Source organism: Propithecus coquereli, unplaced genomic scaffold (genome assembly GCF_000956105.1).
Source record: "Propithecus coquereli isolate 6110/MARCELLA unplaced genomic scaffold, Pcoq_1.0 Scaffold409, whole genome shotgun sequence".
Lineage (NCBI taxonomy): Eukaryota > Metazoa > Chordata > Mammalia > Primates > Indriidae > Propithecus > Propithecus coquereli.
In genome coordinates this window covers 727,758-753,581 of record NW_012149830.1, presented here as the reverse complement: position 1 = coordinate 753,581, position 25,824 = coordinate 727,758, and the positions used below count along the sequence as shown (strand labels likewise).

The 25,824-nt window shown below is 36.7% G+C and overlaps 1 protein-coding gene across 1 annotated transcript in view; it reads right to left on the bottom strand.

Annotated features, from left to right (window-relative positions):
* The window catches only part of RPA1 (replication protein A1, 70kDa), a 57,308-nt gene that overhangs the window by 17,541 nt on the left and 13,943 nt on the right, over positions 1 to 25,824 (bottom strand). The window contains exons 5-8 of the mRNA XM_012653019.1: positions 19,189 to 19,277; positions 4,250 to 4,342; positions 1,829 to 1,961; positions 580 to 682 (exon numbers count right to left, since the gene is read on the bottom strand). Coding sequence (XP_012508473.1) covers positions 580 to 682; positions 1,829 to 1,961; positions 4,250 to 4,342; positions 19,189 to 19,277 — 418 coding nt within the window. The remainder of the gene's footprint in view (positions 1 to 579; positions 683 to 1,828; positions 1,962 to 4,249; positions 4,343 to 19,188; positions 19,278 to 25,824) is intronic.

Sequence of the window (25,824 nt, the reverse complement as noted above, 5' to 3'; positions counted from 1 at the left end):
ATATGCTACAGTTTGAAAAGAACGTGTGAAGTATATCTTAGGAATTATAACAAACTAATGGACAGACAAGCAGCTATCAAGACTGTCAAGACTCCACAGCTTAGAGTTTTTTGTCTCATCATCATGGTTTTGTTTAAGTAGAGTGAATAGAGAATGTGCACAGCCAGAACCCATTTCCCACAAAACCATCCTCTTAGTGAGGTGGCTGCCGCAGGCCGCGTGCTGTGACCCAAAGCTGCACCTTGCTCCTGAGCAGATACTACATCCTAGGGCTTCACCTGAGCCTGCCAGCAAAGCTGACATAGTGTGTCTGGTTTCTCCTGCACATGAAGCTACTTATACATTTAGAAAACGAATGTCTACTGCTACAAATGCTTTCGTTTACAATCAAGGATTTATTTATGACCTTTAACTTTCTATCCCCACACAGCATCAAGTCTACAACACGGGGAAAACTGCAATAACAATCATGTTTCCTTCCAGCCCACTATTACTTTTCGCCTCATAGGCCTGCAGAGCTGATCCCTTTACTTCTCAATGAGTCCACTACTCCTACCTCCCCATTCAACAAATACTCACACTTTCATCCACTAGTTCTATAGAGAAAAGCTTCCCTTCCCCTCGGGAATTGCTCCAGGTACGGATCTGACTTTTGTTGGTTATACGAGCACAAATAGTCCACCTAAAAACCAAATAGATTATATTAGTGTTTGGAGTCTTGGAAAAGATCAGGTAAGAAATCATCTTCCTATGGCCTTTCTTATCCTATGCGTATTCCATTTTTCAACGTTACCTGTATTTTAATCCAGCTAATTAAAACCCCAAGATGACACATAGGTTTGACAGTTTACAGAATAAGCAAACAGTAAAACATGCAAGATGATTTAACACTAACTCATTCTCCTGTCAAATAAGTAAATTTATAAACTCTCTCCCTTCTCCAAAAGGCATCACCAAGGCAACAATATCCCTTAATGAAAGGTTCTAAGCTAGAAAATGCTGTAATACCAGCAATTACATTTTGCCACTATTTTCAGTTATGGGAACCGATATAACCAGTGTCAAACTTCGGTCTCGTTTCTAATGCACACTGAATATAAATACAGAGCTACATAGAACATGATGTGCGGGCCACCAAAAGAAAACACATTAAAGCAGTATGAACTTAGAGACCACTAAAAAAGGAGGCACAAGATCTAAGATGCAGTCTTGGTGCCCATCCTAAACGTAGGTGCTGGGCACATTAATTATAATTTCACAGGGGAAAGTATTTTTCCAATATTACAAAGTGCTGATGAATAAATAAAAACATACCTGAAAGAACTGTGAAAAAAAATTCACTAATTTTTAACTGCTCAAATTAATGTTTAAAAATTTTAAAAATTAATTTTTAATGCGAAAAAGTCATATAAAAGAAATACACGCTCAGGGTATATTAATGTGGTTAATCCAAACAGTATAGCTTATCTTAGCCAATTAAATCACAGACTAAAAGTCACCTATTTATATGACAAATTAGCACAAATATTATTAGCACAAATATTATTTTTACTCACAAGACTATCAACTAATTCTATAAGCATTAAATATTTTAAATTTCAAATTCTTTCAAAAGTAACGAAACCTCATAGTCTATGGCAGATTGCTATTGCTGCCATTCTTGTTGATAAAAGAGTCAAAGGTTGCTACAATTTGTATCCCCTCTGCCTCAAGGAAAAAAAAAAGAGGAAACCCATTCTATGTAGTGGTGACTGTGAAGTTCATGCATAAATAACTCCTTACACTTTTTTGTAAGTACACTCTGAACTTATCTTATACAACAACTCACTTGGACTGGTATGGGGTGAGGCTGGCAATGGGCACCACCTTGGCCTGTGTGCCCCCAGAAGTGCTCGAAAGGCTGGCACCTCCAGTTTTTCCAAATGTCTTTGAGGCACCATAAGCCTTAGAAACAGTGGAACCTTTAAAAACAGACACAAAGAAAAAGGACAATCATTATTCTAAGTGAACTTTTATAATAAGTTTTATAATAACTCTGAATGACTGAGGTGCCACGACCTGAAATCATACAAGATTGAGAGGCAAAGTTTTCCTTTTTAGTATCCAAGAGATACACAGATCAAACAGAGACTGAAGCAGGAGGCTAGAAAAGCAATCTAGAATGAAGGCTGGGCACAGAGAAGTTCACTATTATATTTGCTGACTTAAGGCCTGAGGTCAAGATAATAATGGTAATGAATCCAGACACTGCTCTTTCTGAGGTCCACCCTCTTAAATGTTTCTCTAATGGGTCAAAGAAAGAAAATCAACTTTCTTGACTGGTAAAACTTACCACAAGTCACTAGTCATACAAGAAAAAATGCAAAAGGAAAGGCTAGGAGGTAAGGGACCTAGTGGCTAAGCCATCTTGGGGTAAAGGATATCTATCACAAATATATTAATATTACCTCAAAATAGCAACAGAAAACTCCCAGTTCTCAACTAGTCTAGAGGACTAAGAAGTCTAGAAAGAAGTCTGTAGGACTGCGTTCAGTTGGGCGCAAAGGACAAGAACCAGTGTTTGGTCAAGATATGCAGGTAGCTGGCCACTATGACTCTTCTTCCTCCTTTAGCCAAACCTAAGCAGCTGCCCTGCTGCCTAGAGAAATAAAACCATTTAGTAGATGGGTTCCTTTATACGCACACTATATCTATAAAGCTTCAATCTCCAAATCCAGAAAATATAATTTAGTTCAATGATTTCATACCTTCTACACCAAAACATTTCTTGAGAATAGAATTTGGCTAACAATATAAATACATCATTTATCCAGTATTTATTTATTGAACGTCCACAGCATGTACCACACTCTTATAGGTATCTGTAGCACTTAGTAAAAAATATACATAAGTATGTCCCAGATTCTAAAATTTTCTATTCTAACTGGGAGTCAGGAGAGACCAATACACACAGACACAGTAATAATTACCCCAAGATTACGCAAGGAAGCACATGTGCTTTGTAAAATATGTGTGTGTATACACACACGTAATACATACTGTCCAATTTTATGAAACACACACACACAAGCATCCATTCATCCAATTGTTTCATGCTGCATGGGTTCCCCTCAGTACACATCATTTTCTTTCACCACCCAGTTTAGGGAACACAACTGATTTTTAAATGTCAACATAAGACAAAGACAGCCAGAAAAAGAAGTGTGTGGATGGAGGGAGAGAATAACATCCTATTTATATTTTGTCATGAGGAAGTGATTCCTGTTTACCATTTTAGATAGTCTATTCCACCATCCCTCTTCAACAATACATAATTTGAGAGCTGTATATAAATAGATCGACTTACAAAAGGAGACAGACAGATATTACAAGGTATATAAAAACAAAGACCAACGGGGGGAAAGTCATATGTCCTGAAAGTTTCACAGAAACATTAGTGACGTCTTAACCTTGCTTTTCCTAGAATCTCAGCATTGAAAAATAGAAACTAATAGTTGAGGGGAGGAGAGGAGGCGTATGTGAAGCTCTGACAGAAAAAAGGACCTCTAAAAATAAATTCAGCCACATTCTACAAATCATAATTTTCAATGGTTACTTCCCAGATCAAGAGGTTCCCATAGCAAAGGCCAGAAAGTAAACAAAATGATTCCATTAGGGCCTCTCAGGACCCGCTGCAGAGAAAGTTGAAAGAAGAAACTATTTCTCATCCACGAGACTGAAAAGCAGAACCTATGACCAATGTAAACGATACTGTCTTCAAGCAAACGAAGACTACTCATGAGGGCCCAAATGGGAGATGTGGAGAGAGACAAGCCAAATGTAGTGAGTGGATCCTAGACAGTTAACAGGCAAGAACTGAAAAGGCATGCAAATTCACAGGAAGTCAGAGGGTATAAAACCTAAAGATGTGAGAAACTACTAGATAAACTATTAACATAGAAGAGCATATCATTCTGATAACAAAAGAATGGTTATCGGGGATTGGTGGGAGTGGGGAAGGGAGAGTTATTGCTTAGTGGTACAGTTTCAGTTTGGGAAATATATTTATTGTTAAATATATTTAAAAGACTATCTTTAATCATTTTTTCAATTACATACTCTACAATAAGAATCAGAATTACTCTCTGCAAGATGCAACTCTGCCATGAATGGCATTTGAAAACTCCCTCTAGTCTCAGATTAAATTTCAAAACATTATTCAAAAGCCTGACGCACACGATAAACCCATGTCCTCATGAGGCAACCTTACCCATTCCCAAGCTCCCGTTCTGTGGCTGGGTCTTGCTGGTTGCTGGACTGGCTGCTGAGACTGGAGACGGAACTACTTGCTGCTGCCCATGTCCTGAAGATCAAAAGGAAAAGGCCATTTTAGTGCGAATAATTTGGGTTAAGAGATTTAAACTTAGGTAAAAGAAATACTATGGGAAAATGTGAAGTTTATTTTGTCAAGGACTCTCATGGGTCAGAATTCATGCTGAGGCATTCAATTGCATGCAGTGAATTTGCCAGGGGTTCATTTTTTGGTTTTGTTACACAAAAGGTTGCCTCCATTTACCTTTCACCTGCTTATAATTGATAGCTTTCAGTTTTAATGAGGTTTTCCCCTAAAGCCTTGCCCATTTCTCCTGCAAGAACCTGCAGTAAAGTCACCAGGCTGAATCTGTGACATTACCACTATTTCCATAGCAACAAATCGATGTCATCAACAGAACTGTGTTCACGGCAGGATCAATCAGAAGAAAAAGCTGGGTGGTAAGAAAAACCTAAAAGCAGTTCAATTGTCTCTGAAGTGCTCCTACTTCAAAGGACAAGGAGACATTCAGAAAGGATTCTCCCCTTTCCCTCCCAAACAAAGCAACCTTATTTTGCAACTGACAGTCGGTGGAAAATAAGAGTTGAAAGAGTCTTAGGTACCATGAAGTGCTAGTGAACTGTCACAGCAGGGTGAGATGAGAATGGAGTTCAGAAGCAGGTGTGTCAAGGAAACAGGAAGATTAAAAGGAAAGGAGGGGAAATGAACATGTCTCTCAAGCAGAAAATAAGAAATGCCATACCATGAGGGTATTTATTTGCCCTTCACCTTTTGTACAAGTGTTTATGAAGTTCAAGAATGTTAAAACTGTAAAAAATGTCTCATTTTTTAAAATAATAGACCTATGGAATTTGATTTTGCCTTAGTGGTTGGCTCTAAAGGCAGAAGTCAACCTAAGCTGGGCTGCTCACCAAGAATGCTTGCAGCACCCAAGGGCAGCTCAAAAAATTCCTGGGGTGCCCCCAGAACAAAAATGGTAAGCGGGGAAAGCGTCCCACTTGCCTCCCTGTCTCTGCCTTCTCCAATTGCTAAGTTCATGTTCCTGCTGGGTTTTCCAAGGTCTTAACTCAAATGGGCATATTACACATCAATTTAACTTCCTTCTGCCAATATTACTCTTAACTGGCACAACTAAATGGGAGGTAATTGTGCCATTAGAGTAAAACAGATTTAGCATAAAATTAAATAGGTTAAATAGAACTAACTGTTTAGCTTTTCCCACAAAAAAATTGAGAAGCTTTATTTACATAGAAAAAGAACCTAGATTATTTCCAGTGACATTTTTGTGTTTATATTTTGGCTTTTCCATTATCTCTGAATTTACCAAGTGTCACACAAAATTGCACAGGAAAACTGCTTTTCTTTTACAATGCATCTTATGAAGGAACAGTCTGAAATTCTACAGTGAAGCTTTTTTTAAAATCAGTAAGGGAGAGATGAATTGCTCAGTAAATAGTATTGGGACTAAGTGGTTGGCAAAAATAAAATTGTAACTTTACCTGTTTCATGAATTATACACAGAAGAATAAACAAGATTTAAACATTCAAAAATGCATAAAAATATGCAAACCCCGGCTATACTCTACCCCAGCTCCTTTCTCTTCTATGGTCTCAAACTATCTAAACTAGAAAGTCCCTTCCTCTCTGTCATGCCTGCTTCTTTAAGTATCCTGTTCAACAGGACATGGTCACTGGCTCTTGATGGTCACATATATTCAATTTCTGTAACAAAGTAACCCTTAGGAGGTACCTAGAATAGTCAAATTCACAGACATGGAAAGTAGAATGGTTATCAGGGATTGGTGGGAGTGGGGAAGGGAGAGTTATTGCTTAGTGGTACAGTTTCAGTTTGGGATGATGAAAAAGTTCTGGAGACGGATGGTGGTGATAGTGGCACAACCGTGTGAACAGACTTAATGTCACTGAGCTGTACACTTAAAAATAGTTAAATGTAAATTTCCTGTTAGGTATATTTTACTACAATTTTTAAAAATATAACTTACTGTTGTTTTACCTATTCTAAGATGTATATTTTTTTCACATTTTGACAATGTAAAATTAATGTTATAATTTCTTTTTAGTAGTGCATAATATAATGGTACAGTCTTATAATCATTAGATTCTTAGATTCAATGAAATACAATATATTTAACAAGTCTCCAATTAAGCCCTATAATATATATTAATAATAGCTACCATTTTTTGAGTACTTACTATGCACCAAGTACTAGGTTAGGTACATTATCACAGTAATTGTCGGCTCTGTGACATAGACACTATTATTATACCCTTTAATAGATGAGAAAACTGGGTTAGAGAGGTTACAGAGCAGGGAAGCAGAACCTAATCTTGAACCCAGGTTTGTGTGACTAGATCCACGTACTTCATCACTATCTAGTTAATTTTTAATTGTAAATAACCAATTATAATTCTGGCAGCCATAACTCTAGTTATCTATAATAGAATATAACTAATAACCATAATATCTGGTAAATTTGGAAACGGTACTAATCCATTTATTAGAGCAATACTTAACTCTTTCTTGCTTTGGACCACATGTGTAAATCTGGCACAAGAGACAGCCCTGAACCGAATGGACGGCAAGAATCCTGGTGCATTCTAAATAGCAACAATTGCCCTTCAGTTAATGCCCTGTAACACAGCAGCTGACCACAAGGCTTGAAATACATCACTCTATAGCTAATAGAAATCCTTCTAAAAATTAAAATTATACCCCAAAGCAGTAATGCAGAGACTCAACTTCTGATAATCTTCTGTTTTATGCCACCTACAAATCAAACCATTCCAGAAAGATGAGTCAACATCGTCATTCTTAGACTCTTTAGCTCTATGCTAGCTTCATATCACTGGCTCTGATCTAAGAAGGAAATATTAACAGGGTATTTCAAAGCAGACTTTACAGCTCCTCGGTTACTAGGACTCACACCTATCAATTTTTATTATCATTATAATGGTAAATGAGGCCAGGCAAGGCAGCTCACACTTGTAATTCTAGCACTTTGGGAGGCCAAGGCAGGAGGGATGGCTTGAGGTAAAGGGTTTGAGACCAGCCTGAGCAACACAGCAAGACCCCATCTCTACAAAAAAATAGAAAAATTAGCTGGGCATGATTGTGTGCACCTGTAGTCCCAGATACATGGGAGGCTGAGGCAGGAGGAACACTTGAGCCCAGGAGTTTAAAGTTGCGGTGAGCTACGATCATGCCACTGCCCTCATGCCTGGGCAACAAAATGAGACCCTATCTCCAAAAAACAAAACAAAATAAAATAAAATAGTAAGTAAGCCATTGGCAGAGAAAAATTAGCTAACAGAAAATGGAGTATAAAAGCAACAAAAACTCAGCTTCTACCAGTAAGTGCTTTCTTAACAACTACCAAGAATATATTAGAAGAGTCATTCCCATAATTATGATTTCTTGTTGGCAAAAAATGGACAGAATTAGGCTGAAAAAATTACAACTAATATCTTTCAATAATGCTAACAATTAAGTATTGTGTAACAAATTTTTGTCAAAGGAAAATATTGTTAGCAATAGTATAGGTACACAGAACTAATATATATATACTGACAAAAATTGTAGTGGTAAAGGTTAGGTGTGGTGGCTCACGCCTGTAATCTCAGTACTTTGGGAGGCTGAGGAGGGAGGATCACTTGAAGTCAGGAGGTCAAGACCAGCCTAAGCAACATAGACCCAATCTCTATCAAAAATTAAAAAAATTAGCCGGCTGCAGTGGCACATGCCCATAGTCCCAGCTACCTGGGAGGCTAAGGCAGGAGGATCGCTTGAGCCCAGGAGTTTGAGGTTGTAGTGAGCTATGATCACACCACTGCCCTCATGCTCAAGCACCAGAGACTCTGTGTCCAAAAAAAAAAAACAAAGGTAAATATTATGGAAAATTTAAAATCATCCAGTTCAAAATTGTATGAAGCATAAACTATGTTTGAAGTTCTACTTTTCACACTTTGAAAATGCTATATCTTTATTTAATGTGGTAATTGTACCATAAGACAATTTCAACGCACGTTTTGGAATTCCTGTCTATTTCTGGGCTGTTCTTAGTCAACTTATTTTACTGGCTGCCTAACACACAGTTCCTTTATTTTCACAATATAGAATTAGAAACCATTGCTGTGAAATATAGTGTAAGGTAGTAATCACTATAACAAAGCCATTTCCATGATGGAGCAAGTAACAATGTATCATCGATCTGGTTACAATGAAATTCAATAGCAAATAATCCTGAAGAGCAAAATCTTCTCATCCCTCTGTACTTTAACAGACATTGAAGAAAGGGAAGGGCCAGTGGAACTGTGTTTTGAGATAAAGAAGTTTTTTCCATAGCCCTATATTTCTGACCCCCAAGTAATAATTATCTTTCAACCCTTTCACCTCCATCTTTATCACAAACACTTTTGTCCCTGAAACACAAAATGTCCAAAGCAACCATTCAATTAAACACAACATAAAAAACATAACAAACCTGGCAAAAGGTGACACGAATTGGGCACAATCACTTCTCCCTTGTCTCTACTGCACCCAAAGATTTCATAAAGCATTGCTTTTGTCTTAGCTCCCCTTTCTAAAAGCTGAAAATATGATAACCAATGCACTCATTTTAACAAAAGTTTACTGCTGTGAAACAAATGTGATGCTCCAATTTAGAACATTACCTGATAGGCTCCAGTATTCCCTCTCCAATTTAAAGTGTCAAATTACTATAATTTGCGTAAGTAAAAAAAAAAACCTAGTGGGTTCCATTTCTGGAAAGAGCACGGTAATGGCTTCATCTAAATCTTCCCATTTCTAAAAACCATACAGAGCAATAAGAACGAATACCCACCCAATACACACATGCACACACAAACATATCCCACATACAAACTACATCTTTAGGGGACATCTTACAACAAGTTCTAAATTATGTGAAAGTGAAGCCAAAAACACCACAAATCAAGAAACTACAACAGTAAAACAGAAGCAGCATGAACGATTTAAATGTAAAAACTGAAATTGTGCAAGTATTAGAATAAAACATAGGTGAATGCCTTATTAACTGTGGAGTGAGTAAGACCTTTCTAACTATGGCTCAAAAGTCTGAAGTTGGCTGGGCTCTATGGCTCATGCCTATAATCCCAGCACTTTGGGAGGCTGAGGCAGGACGATCACTTGAGCCCAGGAGTTCAAGACCAGCCTGATTAACATAGCAAGACTTTGTCTCTACAAAAAAAATAGAAAAATTAGCCAGGCATGGTGGTGTACACCTGTAGTCCTAGCTACTCTGGAGACTGAGGCAGGAGGATGCCTTGAGCCCAGGAATTTGAGGCTGTAGTGAGCTATTATCAGGCCATTGCATCAGCCTGAGTGACGGCGAGATCTCGTCTCTTAAAAAAAAAAAAAAATCCGGCAGTCATAAAAAATAATCAGCAAATTCAACTACACAAAAATAAAACTGCCACATAGAAAAAAAAAAAAAACCACCATAAGCAAAGTCAAAACGATTTTATAACTCATATCGATGACAAAGGACTAATCCTCCTAACTTTTTAAAGAACTCTTAGACAAACAACCTGAAAGAAAAATGAGTAATATAAGAATAGTCAGTTCACGGAAACCAAAAACAAAACCAAAAGGCTTTTAAACATTTAAAAGGATGCTTACTTTGCTCAGAATACAAATTAAAAACTACACTGAGATACCATTTTTCATTTATCAAATTGATTAACAATATATTCTGTTGGCATGGCTGTGAAGCAACTAGTATTTTCATGTGCTGCTGGTGGAACACAAAATGAAAAGTATCAACAGAGGAGAATCTAGCTATCTTTGCCAGCACAGACAGTTACCCACTGATCCAGCAATCTCACTTCTGGCAATCACGTCCTCTCTGCCCCATACCTGCATAGGTATGAAGTTATTCAATGAAGCACTTTAATAGCCAGAGCTTGTGAACAACCCATGTATCCATCAACAGAGGGCTGGTTAAATAAACTATATATAACAGCCATGCAACAGAATATTCAATTAAAAGAAAGAAACAGAGAATAACTACTTTTTTAAAAAAGAGAAAGATCTCTGAGTATATACAAATATATAGAAATATCTGTAGGCTAAAAATTTTTTTTAAAAGGATTAAAAAAGAGACAAGATAGTGCACATAGTATGCTTTTGTGTAAGCAAAGTGGAGCATGGAATGAGAATATATAATATTTGTATTTGGTTATATTTGCATAAAGAAACACCTGAAGGATAAAAAGAAACCATTAATATTTGTTGCCTATAGAGGGCGGCAGTGGGTGGGGGAGGTAGGAGTAAGAGTAAGATTTCTCTAAATATATAATTTTGTAGTTTTGACTTTTGAAATCATGTAACCATGTTATCAATTCAAAAATTAAAACAAAATTGTTTATTAGAGAAAACAGATGTCTGATTCTCTTAAACATATTTCCATTTTTTTTTAATTATACAAGTTTTAATGGATAAATATACCAATATGAAATAGAGATAACTTCTAATTAGGTAATAGATTCACTCACACAATCTGTGTACTTAAATATAATTTTCACAGTAGGTTTGGTATGAAGGTGAATCTTCAAAAGCCTGGATACAATGCCAAGTGTCTTTGGAAATCCTGAACAACGATTCTCATTTCTTGAAGCAACTCACTTGTTGTATGACCCTGGGCAAGTTACTTTATCACCTCATTCGCCACCTTTTTTTGTGTGTGAGATTAAAAACAGATCGATTGATCTCTAAAATAGCTCCTTCTAGTTCTTATATTCCATGATTGTGCTGAATATTCTGCTAAGGTTCAAGGCCTGAGCTTCTCCAACTTTCCTTTCCTTTCCATAACCTCACTTAGGCAAAGGTTAGGACTGAGTGCCAGGCAGGAGAAAAAAGACAGGATACCACTTACCTCCAGCACAAAAATTATTGGGTTCAACTCCATTTGTCCTTAAGCAAAAGCTCTACTAATACTAAAAGTTAAGGATAAACTGAAGAACTATGTTTGGTAAGTTTAAATTAAGAGTATATATATACTTCAGTGGAAATCACCTAATCCTTTTCCTATTGGGAGCAACAGAAACAGTTTAATTTTTACAGGAACAGCCACTTCTCTGAGATCAAACTTAACTTCCCACTGAGAAATCATCTGGGAAAGAGAAGGAAATACACAGTAGAAGACATCAAATAAGTCACATATATAACTTCCAGCATCTTTATGCTGACCAGCTGAAAGTCAATTTTATATTTCTTAATGTCACATTTATAATTAAAATAGTTAATAAGCTATGTATTTAATCATTTAAGTTATTAAGCAAAATTATTCAATACATTCTTTAAACATGTCTTTTCCATAATTTTCATATAAATTTCTTTCAAATATTCTTAGCGACTCCAGATTTAGTTCAAAAATTAGCTCTGTTCAAAATAAATTTTTAAAATTAATTTGGGTAAGTAAAACAGAATTATCTGTTTTTCTGATTAGTGAAAAAAATGAAAATATAAAAACCGTATGAAAATAGGCTTCTACAAGTGTTGAAAAATATTTAAATTTATAACAAAAGAAGAATATATTTCATAGAAAAATTTAAATCTGGCCATTTAAATTGTGATCTAATCTGATATTGACATCTAATTCTCCCATCTGGACAGCAAGGAGAGGAGAGGTGTAATAGAGCTACATTCTAATTTCCATAGTGTAAAGTCAATAAACAAATGTCTAAACTGAAAAATCAAGAAAGAGCAGTATAAATGTGTTGTTTAGGAATATGGAGATAAACACAGAAGCCGCTGTAAGATTTGAAACAGACTGCCTCTGGACAAAGAGTCAGAAGCCAAAGAAGAGTGAGGCAGGGAAATGCTGCTTTATTTTTTTAAGTACACACCTTGCAAAAACATTTGATTCTTAAAAGTATGTATAGGACAAGATGGAGTAACAGAGACCAAGTTTACTCTACCAACTGAAGTAACCCCAAAATGAACAACAAATGGTTTTCAAGACAATAGACATTAAGCAATAAAGGACAGTGGTCTCTGTGACACAAGGAACAAAGGAGGACTCCACCACCAGCTGACTGCCCCAAGGTTTTCAGGCCATGATGCAAGTAGTGGGCCTGGTGGAACCCCTGGAGTGAGGATATGGGAGCTGAGAGTCTGGGAAGATCAACATCTAGAGTTTACAGGACAGAGCAGCAGAGAACAAAGAGCTGCAAAGAGATAGAATTCCAGAGATCTGTGGAGGATTTCCTTTGAGTACTGAGTACTGGTTGGCCCATATGTGTGGAATCTATCTGAGGCAGGGTATCATGTGAAAGGACCAGGGGGAACGGTACCTGGTGCTTACAGAAAACTAGAAATAGTACCTGTTTCTACCAACCAGAATGGAAAATCTCATAATAATGGGGCATTAAGTAGAATACTCTGACCAGTCTTGCCTCAGTGTTGGGAATAACTAGACCTACTTAGAATAAATGTGGCCCTCTGATCCCACCTAACAAATCTCAAAAACAACACCCCAAAAGATCAAACTATTTCCAAGTAACTTAAACGTATCCCTGAAAAAAGCTCAAGAATAATCAAAACGGTTCCAGCACCCAACAAGGTATGAATCCCAATGTCTGGTATTTAATCAAAGATTGCCAGCCATGAAGAGCAGCAGGAAAATATGATCCATATGGTGGTGGTGGGGTTGTCAACCGATTGAAACCCCCAGAACTGACACAGACGTTGGAATCAGCAGACAAGAACACTAAAACAAATATTATAAGTGTACTTTGTATGTCCTCGAAACTAAGTAGAAACATAGAGGATATATAAAAAAGACCCAAATTGAGCCTCTAGAAATGAAAATTACAACATCTGAGAAGAAAAATACACCTGACAGGCTTAACAGCAGATTAAACACTGCCTAAGAAAAGATTAGTGAACTTGAATACATAGTAATAGAAAGTATCAAAAATGAAACAGAAAGAAAAAGAATTTAAAAAATGAAAAAGCATCAATGAGCAATGGGACAACTTCAAGTAGCCTAGTATATATATAATTAGAAAAGGGGAGGTGGGGAGTGGAAGAAGATATTTAAGAAATAATGGCTGGCCAGGCACAGTGGCTCATGCCTGTAATCCTAGCACTCTGGGAGGCCGAGGTGGGAGAATAGCTTGAGCTAAGGAGTTCGAGCACAGCCTTAGCAAGAGGGAGACCCATCTCTACTAAAAAAAGAAAAATTAGCCGAGTATTGTGGCACGTACCTGGAGTCCCAGCTATTCAGGAGGCTGAGGCAAGAGGATTGCTTGAGCCCAGGAATTTGAGGTTGCAGTGAGCTACAATGAAACCACTGTACTCTATCTACCCAGGGTGACAGAGTGAGCCTCTGTCTCAGGAAAAAAAAAAGAAAGAAAGAAAGAAAAAAGAAAAGAAAAAGAAACAATGGTCAAAAACTTTCCAAATTTGCCAGCCTGGCAATAGCGAGACCCCATCTCTACAAAAAATAAAAAAATTAGCTGGGCATCGTGGTACGTGCCTATAGTCCCAGCTACTTGGGAAGTTGAGGCAGGAGGATAGCTTGAGCCCAGGGGTTTGAGGTTGCTGTGAGTTCTGATGATGCCACTGCACTCTAGCCTGGGCAACAGAGTGAGACCCTGTCTCCACAAAGAAAAAAAAAAAAAAAATCCAAATTTGAAGAAAACTATAAATGCACAGATCCAAGACAAGAAACATGAAGAAAATGACAGCAAGGCACATCATGATCAAATTGCCCAAAACTAATGATAAAAACAAAAATTTAAGTGGTTAGAAAAAGAGTCAAGTACAAAGAACAAAAATAAGGATGAGAGTTCTCTTAGGATAACAACGCAAACAAGATGAAACCTTTAAAGTACTAAAAGAAAAAAAAAACCGTCTACTTAGAATTCTATGCTCAGTAAAAATATCTTTAAAAGCCAAAAGGCAGGTCGGGCGCGGTGGCTCACGTCTGTAATCCTAGCTCTCTGGGAGGCCGAGGTGGGTGGATTGTTTGAGCTCAGGAGTTCGAGACCAGCCTGAGCAAGAGCGAGACCCCGCCTCTACTAAAATTAGAAAGAAATTAATCGGACAACTAAAAATATATACAAAAAATTGGCCGGGCATGGTGGCGTATGCCTGTCGTCCCAGCTACTCGGGAGGCTGAGGCAGTAGGATTGCTTGAGCCCAGGAGTTTGAGTTTGCTGTGAGCTACTCTAGCCCGGGCAAAAAGAGTGAGACTCAAAAAAAAAAAAAAAAAAAAAAAAAAAAGCCAAAAGGCAAAATATTTTCCAGATACACAAAAATGGAAAGAAAGAATTCATTACCAGCAGATAGATCTTCACTGTAAGAACTGCTAAATGACACCAGTTGGAAAAATGGGCCCAGACAAAGGAATCATGAACACCAGAATGGCAATTACATGAGTAAATATATATGATTTTTTTCTTATTATTTAAATCTCTTTAAAAAATAACTGACAGTTTAAACAAAAATAACAATGTTTTGTGTGGTTTATAACACAGGAAAAAGTCAACTGTTTGACAACCATACAACAAAGACTGGGAGGGAAGTAAAGGAAGATTCTCATATTACACATGAAGTGGTATAATATCACTCAGGGATAGACCATGATAAGTTAAAGTGCATACTTTAAACCTTAAAGCAACCACTAGAACAACAAAACAGAGTTATTATAGTTAATAATCCAACAAAGGAGATAAACGGACTCATAAAAAATAACCCAAAAGAAAGCAGAGAAAAGGGAAAAGAAAACCAGAGGGGACAAATAAAAGACAAAGCAAAGTGACATACTTAAAACTAACCATATCAATAACTATATTAAATGTAAATGGTCTAAACACCCCAATTAAAAGGCAGAAATTATCAAACTGGACAAAAAAGCAAGATCTACCTATATACTACTTACAAGAAATACATGTTTAATATAAAGACATAAAAAGGTTAAAAATAAAAAGATGGAAAAAGATACATCAAGCTAACACTAATAAAAAGAAAGCTGAAGTAGCTATATTAATATCAAAGTAGATTTCAAAGCACAGAAATTTACCAGGGATAAAGAAAGTCATTTCATAATGATCAACAAGTCAATTCACGAAGAAGACATAATAATTCTAAATGTTTATACATTTAATAACAGAGCTTCAAAATACATGAAGCAAAAACTAATAGAACTGCAAGCAGGAAGAGAAACTTACAATTATAGTCAGAGATTTCAATATCGTTCTCTCAGTAACTGACAGAACAAGTAAACAGAAGATCAGTAAGGATATAGAAAAATTGAATAACACTATCGACCAACTCGACTTAACTGACATTTACAGAACACTCCACCCAACAACATAGAATACACATTCTTTTCAAGTATGCACAGAATTTACCAAAAGAGAACATAATCTGGGACATAAAATAAAACTCAATACATTTAACAGGATTCGAGTCAAAGAAAATTCACAGTCGAATTAAATTAAGTATCAATAACAAAAGGCTCTCTAGAAAAGTTTCCACATTTGGAAACCAAGTACACTTTTAAATAACATGATCTCAAAGAAGAAATTAAAAGGGAAAATTAGAAAGTACTGTGAACAGAATAAAAATGAGAACATATCAGAATTTGCTAGATGCTATTAAAGCCGTAATTAGGGGTAAATCTGTAACCCTACATGCCTATAATATAAGAGAAGAAAGAACTCATATCAATGAACTCAGCTTCTACCTTAAGAAATGAGAAAAAGAACATATAAAACCCAAAGCAAACAGAAGAAAGAAAATATTGAAGATCAAAAGCTTAAATCAATAGGATAGAAAACACAAGAGGAAAAATCAGTAAAACCAAAAGTTGGCTCTTTGAGAAGATCAATAAAATAGATAAACCTCCAGTCAAACTGACCAGGAAAAAAATCAAGAGAACACAAATTACCAATATCGGGAATGAGAGGTGACATCAACACAGATTCTATAGACACTAAAAGGATAATAAAGGAGTATTATATTTTTTATCCATCTGACAATTGGGTGTTTAGAATATTTATATTTATATAGACCAATAAATTCAAGAACTTAAATGATTAAATTCCTTGAAACACACAATCTACTAAAGATCACTCAGAAGAAATAGATTACCAGAATAACCCTGTATATGTATCTGTTAAAGAAACTGAATTTCTAGTTTAAAACCTTTCCACAAAGAAAACATCAAGCCCAGATGGCTTCACTGGTGAATTCTACTCAACATTTCAAAGAAGAAGTAAGACCAATTGTACACAAGCTCTTGCAGAAAATTTAAAAGGGAACACTTTCCAACTGCTTTTATAAGGCCAGTACTACTCTGATACCAAAATCAAAGACATGACAAGAAAATTACAGAATAACATCTGTCACGAATACAGATATAAAAATTCTAAACAAGGCCGGCACGGTGGCTCACGCCTGTAATCCTAGCACTCTGGGAGGCCGAGGCAGGCGGATTGTTTGAGCTCAGGAGTTTGAAATCAGCCTGAGCAAGAGCAAGACCCCGTCTCTACTAAAAATAGAAAGAAATTAATCGGACAACTAAAAATATATAGAAAAAATTAGCCGGGCATGGTGGTGCATGCCTGTAGTCCCAGCTACTCGGGAGGCTGAGGCAGAAGGATTGCTTGAGCCCAGGAGTTTGAGGTTGCTGTGAGCTAGGATGATGCCACAGCACTCTAGCCAGGGCAACACAGTGAGACTCTGTCTCCAAAAAAAAAAAAAAAAAAAAAAAAAAAGAATTCTAAACAAAATCAAATCAAGTGGATTTGCTAAATCAAATAGCTTAAGCAAATCAAATTCAACAATATGTAAACAGGATAACACATCATAATGACATGGATTTATCCTAGAAATCCTAGGTAGGTTTAACATTCAAAAATCAATCAACAGGCTGGGCATGGTGGCTCATGCTTATAATACCAGCACTTCAGGAGGCTCAGGTGGGAGGATCACTTGAGTTTGAGACTAGTCTGGGCAATAGCAAGACCTGTCTCTACAAAAAATTTTTTTAAAAATTAGCCGGGTATGGTGGCATGCGCCTATAGTCCCAGCTACTCGGGAGTCTGAGGCAAGAGATGGCTTGAGCCCAGGAGCTGGAAATTGCAGTGAGCTATGATGACTACTGCACCCTAGCCCAAGCAACACAGTGACACTCTGTATCAAAAAAAAAAAAAAAAAAAATTCAATCAGTGTAGTTCACCATATTAACCAACTAAAAAAGAAAAACCATATGATCATCAACAGACACAGAAAAAATACGACAAAACTCACTATCCATTTCTAACAGAAATTCTCAGCAAATGAGAAATAGAAGTAAACTTAATCTAATAAAAAGAATCTAAGAAAAACCCACAGTTAACATAATACTTAGTGGTAAAAGTCTGAATGTTTTCCTCCTAAGATCAGAAACAAGACAAAGATGACCTGTAAGGCTGAATAATTTTTCTTATGTATTGGCCATTTGTTTTCCTCCTACAGTGGACAGTCTATTCTTCTCCAATGTCTGCTTTGCTACTGGAGTTTTTTTTCCCCTGATATGTAAAAACTTCAGTAAATATTAAAGATATTAACCTTTTGTTAATCCTATCAGTTGTAAATATTTTTATCCCAGTTTGTTTACAAACCTTCTATTTTTAATATATAAATTTTATTCCAATATAATCAAATATTCATTGTGAATTATTCCAATCCATATATGTAGCCACCTCCTCTTTGTTTTTATTATTTTTGATGATTTCATTTTCTAACTCTTAAAAATGTATCCAATCCTAGCACTCTGGGAGGCCAACGCAGGAAAATTGTTTAAGCTCAGGAGTTCGAGACCAGCCTGAGCAAGAGCGAGAACCCGTCTCTACCAAAAATAGAAATAAATTAGCCAGACAACTAAAAATATTTAGAAAAAATTAGCCAGGCATGGTGGTGCATGCCTGTAGTCCCAGCTACTCAGAAGGCTGAGGCAGAAGGATTGCTTGAGCCCAGGAGTTTGAGGTTGCTGTGAGCTAGGCTGACGCCATGGCACTCTAGCCCCGGCAACAGAGCAAGATTCTGTCTCAACAACAACAAAAAAATGTATCTGGAATTAATTTTGGTGTAAAGTGAGGGTTTAATTTTATTTTTATTTGGACTTGGTAAAGGGGCAAACAAGCCTTCTCCTGTTATGGGTCCAGTGATTTGATGATTATCTTTGCCTTTCTCTAGGACTATAATTATCTCTCTTATCTAAAGTTTTTCTATGTATTTCCATAAGAAAATAAAATCATTAGTAATTTCGCCAGAAAGAGATAATCACAGTTAAATAATATTATATTTTCAATTCAATTCAATAAATATTTATTAAAGGCCAAATACAAGTTAGGCACTAGGAATACAAAATAGAACAGAACAAATACGGTCTCTACCTTCACCGAGTTTACTTATAGCCCCAAAATAAACACAGACAATTCTAAAAATTACCAGTGTAGTGAGTGCTATCAAAGAACTATAGATTTTATGTTTCACACTTTTTAAAAACAAAAGTGTGTATAAGATAAATCTTAACACATTTCTCATTAGTATTACAGATATGCTATAATAATATCCCAGGTATTTATTTTTAATGTACAATAACTGGATCTTTGTCCATCACATTCTCTAATTATTCCCTCTTTCTTCATACATCATTTCCTTAGTATTGGAAAAAACTGGCAGAATAACCTAGTTCCTAGACCCCAAATCACTATTGTTTTATTAAGATTAAAAAGTCAAACTGAATCCAAAAGGTAGAATTCCAGATCTATAAAGAGGTATTTAATTGAGTGCTACAACCTATAAAAAAGTATTTTACCTTCATTATAGGGCACTGGATTGCCAATCTTTAATCCAACTTCTTCAGCTGATTTCAAAACTTTTAATTCCATCAAAATAACTACTCTCCTACAAAGGCAAACAAATAGAAACAAGTTAGAAAAATAAATTCAGCAGCCCTTCAAATGAGAAGATACTTAAAATGTTTTCCTTTAATAATCATTTTTATAAAACTATTTCCCTTTGTAAACTGTTTTTCATAAATATTTCCCTTAATCTTTCACTGCATCATTATCAAGGCGTTTTATGATTGCAGGGTTTTCATTCCCCATCTAGGTCCTTAATTAAAATGCAGTGTTCTTGCTACATACCATATCTTCAAAGAGCAAGTGACACGATAAGAATTTAGATTATTAAACTCAAAAATATGTGGCACAAAAAGAGATGATCTGTTTTCAGAAACATATACCTATCTAAACAATTACTTTTTCTCAGTGAAAACCAATTATTACAGGAGAGATTTTTTTAAATATAATTATTAACTATCTTTAAGAATTTAGGTTCTTTGGCCGGGCGCAGTGGCTCACGCCTATAATCCTAGCACTCTGGGAGGCCGGGGTGGGCGGATTGTTTGAGCTCAGGAGTTCCAGACCAGCCTGAGCAAGAGTGAGACCCCAGCTCTACTAAAAAATTAGAAAGAAAATAGCTGGACAACTAAAAATATACAGAAAAAATTAGCTGGCCATGGTGGTACATGCCTGTAGTCCCAGCTACTCGGGAGGCTGAGGCAGAAGGATGGCTTGAGCCCAGGACTTCGAGGTTGCTGTGAGCTAGGCTGACGCCACGGCACTCTAGCCGGGGCAACAGAGTAAGACTTTGTCTCAAAAAAAAAAAAAAAAAATTTACTGTTCTTTGACTCACGTTTAACTCTGATCAAAACCTTTGGGCTGGGCACAATGGCTCACGCCTATAATCCTAGCACTTAGGGAGGTTGAGGCAGGAGATTGCTTGAGGCCTGAAGTTTGAAACCAGCCTGGGCAATAGTCGAGATCTGTCTGTACAAAAAAATAAAAAATTAGCTGGGCGTGGTGGCGTGTATTTGCAGTCCCAGCTACTAGGGAGGCTGAGGCAAAAGGATTGTTTGAGCCCAAGTTTATTTTTTTTTTTATTTTTATTTTTTTGAGACAGAGTCTCGCTCTGTTGCCCATGCTCAAGTGCCGTGACGTCAGCCTAGCTCACAGCAACCTCAAACTCCTGGGCTCAAGCGATCCTACTGCCTCAGCCTCCCGAGTAGCTGGGATTACAGGCATGCGCCACCATGCCCGGCTAATTTTTTCTATGTATTTTTAGTTGTCCAGATAATTTCTTTCTATTTTTAGAAGAGACGGGGTCTGGCTCTTCTTGCTCAGGCTGGTCTCGAACTCCTGACCTCGAGCGATCCTCCCACCTCGGCCGCCCAGAGTGCTAGGATTATAGGCGTGAGCCACCACACCCAGCTGAGCCGAAGAGTTTGAGGTTGCAGTGAGCTATGGTGACACCACTGCACTCTAGCCCAGGCAAAAGACTGAGACCCTGTCTCAAAAACAAAAACAAAACCATTTTGATAACTTCCCAATGACCTTAGGCCAAAAATAAAAACACTTTATGAGGCTTGCCAGGCTCTGCATGGTGTGGGCCCTGCTAAACCTCTCTCCAGCTCATCCCGTATCATTCCTGCGTTCTCTGGCCATACTGTTTTCTCTCAGTTCCTGGCATATTCTAAGTTCCCTCCTGCCACAGGCCTTTGTACATGCTGTTCGGAGACTGTGCTACTCTTTCTCATTTTGCCTTATCTAAAACACATTTTTTAGCTCTCATCACAAATATCACTATTTCAAAAGTGGTATTTCCTTAATCTCTAGTTTAGATCAGGTTTCTTTGTTTTGCTCTTTCCTATAGCCATGATTTCCTTCCCTCAGAACACTTCTTTCAGTTTTTAATTATGTATTCATTAGTGATTAGTATTATCTATCTCTCCTACTAGACTGTACTTTCAATAAAGGCAGGTATCCTCCAGTGCTTAATGTAGCAAATGGCCCACAGTTGTTGCTTAATACATGCTTGATGAGGCTATCATGATCATGACTGCATTTTAAACAGAACTGCAATACAAAGAAGGAATCTGCAGGGGAACACAATTGGAGGGAGGGAGACCAACAGAAGAGAAGAAATGACCATGGCCTGAATTAGGTTACTGGCAGTGTAGCTGAAAAAAGTGGATGGTTTGAAGCAATATTTAAGCAATAATAAACCCAATTTCATCATGTTTTATTCTTTAAATGGTCTGATTGCTGTATTTTGGATTTTTACACAATTAGTCAGTTTCTGCTACCTTTATCAGGTTTTCATATCAGGGTTATGCTACTTCAGTAAAATAAGCTTGAAATGATTTGTTCCTGAAAATTAGATACAGATTCCCTATAAAAACTATCTGATACATATTTAGTGGAAGATATTTAACTACTTTCCAAAATTATCCAAATCACTCTAGAACATATAAAAATGGAAGGCTTATTTATCATCTAGCATTACCCTAATACTAAAATCTAAGACAAAAACACTAAAAAAAAAAAAAATCAAAAACTAATTTCATCCTGTAATATACATACATCCTAAACAAAATAGTAGCAAGATGAATCCAGCAGCATATTAAAAGAATACACCAATATCAACTTACAGAGAATACAGATGACAAGGACATGTTAAATGACTTTACAGGGATGCAATCAGCAAAATCCAGACAGTGGGAAACTACATGAGGTAAAGGACAAATGACCTAGTTTCTTCAAAAAATAAACAGTAAGGGAGAAAAAAGATATGGAGGCAGAATCTGCAGATTCAAAGAGACTGAAGGGACTATCAATCTACTGTAATGTAAACTTTACTTTGGATTCTTATTTGGATAGAGTGTATACATACACACACACACACACACACACACACACACACACACACACACGAAGAGCTGGAAATTGAACACTGACAGGATACTTGTTATTTTAGGTGTAAAATGGTACTGTGGGTTTTTTTTTTTAAAGTCCCTATCTTTTGGCAGGGCATGGTGGCTCACACCTGCAATCCTAGCACCCTGGGAGGCCAAGGCAGGAGGATCGCTTGAGGTCAGGAGTTCGAGACCAGCCTCAGCAAGAGAGAAACCCCATCTCTACTAAAAATAGAAAGAAATTAGCCGGACAACTAAATATAGAAAAATTAGCCAGGCATGGTGGCACAAGCCTGTAGGCCCAGCTTTACTCAGGAGGCTGAGGCAGGAGGATCGTTTGAGCCCAGGAGTTTGAGGTTGCTGTGAGCTGGGCTGACACCATGGCGCTCTAACAGCCACAACAGAGTGATACTCTGTCTCCAAAAAAAAAAAAAAAGGTCCCTGTCTTTTAAAAATATATACTAAAATATTTACAGATGAAATAATAATGTCTGACATCTACTTCAAAATTATAGAGGAGCGTAAACGTGGAATGGATATAGATAAAGCAGGACTGAACACTGGGTGATAATTTGGAGCTGAATGATGGACTGTATGGAGACTCATCATACTATTGTATATTCTGTCTACTTTTGTAGATGTTTAAAATTACCCAAAAAACCAGATTTAAAAAAAAAAGAAAGAGAGCAAGTTAAGAGGATTATTTTTTTAAGACAGTATTCACTGTAGGAAGGAAAGAATAGTTCAATATTAGATAATCTATTAAAATAATTCATTATGTTAAAGGATTAAAAATAATGTGATTATACCAAGATGCAGTGTAAAAGCTTTTGAAAAAATTTAAGAGCCATTCCTGATAAAATCTGGAGTAATAGAAGGACCTAAAAAACTTTCTGAACATGAAAAAGTGCATGTGTTTACATGATAAACACTATGTTGGGCATTGAAACTAAAAGCATTTCCATTAAAATCAGAGTAAAAAAGTGGATGGTTTGAAGCAATATTTAAGCCATAATAAAACCAATTTCATGTTTTATTCTTTAAATGGTATGATTGCTGTATTTTGGATTTTTACATACAAAGATACTTAACTATAAACAAGATACGTGCTGACACTACTGTCCAATAATGTTTTGAACGCAGCAGTAAGAGTAAAAAAAAAACCCAAAAGCCAAAATAAAGGACAAAATTATTAGAATAAGGATATAATACAACTGTGTATCTAGAATAAGGATATAATACAATGGTGTATGTAGAAAATCCAAGAGACTTTAAATGGACACATACTGTTTTCTTGGATGAAAAGACTTAATATCAAATATTATATAAATTTAATACTATTATTTGCATTTCAACAACTTTTGCTTGTTTTTGGAACTTGGTAATATAACTCTAAAATTTATATGGAAGAATAAACATGGGAACTGCCAAGAAAATATTGGGAGGAAAAAAGTAAAGGGTGACACACTGCCTATACATTACTAAATATTCTACAGATTTTTTTTTTTTTTTGGAGGAGACAGGGTCTCACTGTGTCATCCAGGCTGAAATGCAGTGGCATGATCATAGCTCACTGTAGTCTCAAACTCCTGGGCTCAAGGGATCCTCCCCCATCAGCCTCCCGAGTAGCTGGGACTATAGACATGCACCACCACACCCGACTAATTAATTTGTTTATTTTTTTGTAGAGATGGGGTCTTACTATGCTGCGCAGGCTGGTCTTGAACTCCTGGCCTCAAGTGATCCTCCCGTCTTGGCCTCCGAAAGTTCTGGAATTATAGGCATGAGCCACTGGGCCCCAGATAATACTTAAAGTGAAACTCTGTACACATAATTACAAGTGTTGGAGAGGATGTGGAAAAACTCCACACTCACACACTGATGGCGGAAAGGTAAATTTATGTAGCTTCTTTGGAAAATAATCTAGTAGTTTCCCACAAAGTTAATCACGAAGTTATCATTTGACCCAGCAATTCCACTCCAGGACAGATACGAAAGAAATGGAAACATATGTCCACCCAAAAACTTGTACACAAATAGCATTATTCCTAATAGCAAAAACATGCAAACCCAAATGTCCATCAACTGATGAATGGATACAAAATGTATATATCCATACAACAGATTATTACTCAGCCACAAAAAGGAATGAAGTAGTGATACATGCTACAATTTAGATGAACCTTGAAAGCATTATGCTAAGTGAAAGAGGGCAGTCACAAAGGGCCACATAGTGTATGATTCCATTCATATGAAATGTCTAGAATAGGTGCACCAAAAGACAGAAAGTAGATTAGTACTTGCTCATGGGGAAGACGGGGAAGGAAAATGGAGAAGGAAAATGGGGAAGGATAGGGAAAAGATGGGGGATTTGGGGACGATAGCTAAAGAGTACAGGGGTTTTTGGGAGGGATGATAAAATGTTCTAAAATGAATTGTGATAATGGTTGCACGATTCTGTGAGTATAATAAAAACCGTATCATATTTTAAGTGGATGAATTGTATGGTATGTGGATTATATGTCAATAAAGCTGTCACCAAACCCCTCTCCCACAAAACGCGAATGTGGGACTGACACAGGAACAGACAAGCAGATCAATGGAAAAACGACAAACTCAGAACAGATACCAGTCTCTGCATCTACTTTTGCTACCAACCATGAGTTCTCTACATAGCTCTCAGAACAATCTTTTGGAAACTTATAAAAACTTAAATCAGATCATGTCACTACTCCCGCATCAGGGGTGGGGAACCTGCAGCCTTGGGGCCACATGTGGCCTTCTGGATCCTTGAGTGTGGCCTTTTGACTGAATCCAAATTTTACAGAACAAATATTTTTATTACAAGGGGTGCAGCAGAGAAAGATGAAGCTTTTCTTGCTTCCTTTGGTGTTTAAAAAAGAACAATCTTGAAATCAGAAGGCCACAGGTTCCCCACCCCTGCACGGATGGCTTTTCTTCATGCTTAGAATAAAATCTAAACTTCTTACTGGGGCCTACAGGCTCTCCGTGATATGTGCTACCCATCTGAAAAAAAATTAAGCTAGATTCCTTCCTCAAATCCTATGTAAAACTAAACCTCAGATGAACTAAAGTCTATTTAAAGAATTCACAGAAGTTTCTAAAGAATTAAAACACATTTTTATAACCTGATCAGTAAGCTTCCTAAGCAAGATAAAAAATCCAGAAGACATAAAGGAAAAAATGGACAAATTTGTCTAAATTGTTAATAAATTCTTTAATTTCATTACACGAGACATCATAAACAGACTATGATAGTCGGATAAAATGTGAAACAGAAGACAAAGAGTTAATCAATACCCCAGTTTATAAAGAGCTCCCACAAAATAAAAGAAAAAGAAGAAAGAAAAAAATGGACAAAGTATATAATAAAAAGCTATTCAGGGAACTATAAATAGCCAATAAATAGATGAGAAAACACTTGACCTCACTAATAGGGAAATTTAAATTAAAATAATAATGACTGGTAATTATGTTTAAAAATTAATAATACTCAGTGTGTTCACAGGGTTAACAGGAACAGGTTTGGTTTTTAAAAAATAACATCTTTATTGAAATATAATTCACACGCCACAGAATTCACCCTTTCAAAGTATACAATTCCAGGATTTTGTATATTCATAGAGTTGTGCAAGCATCACCACTGCCTAACTTCAGAACATTTTTATCATCCCA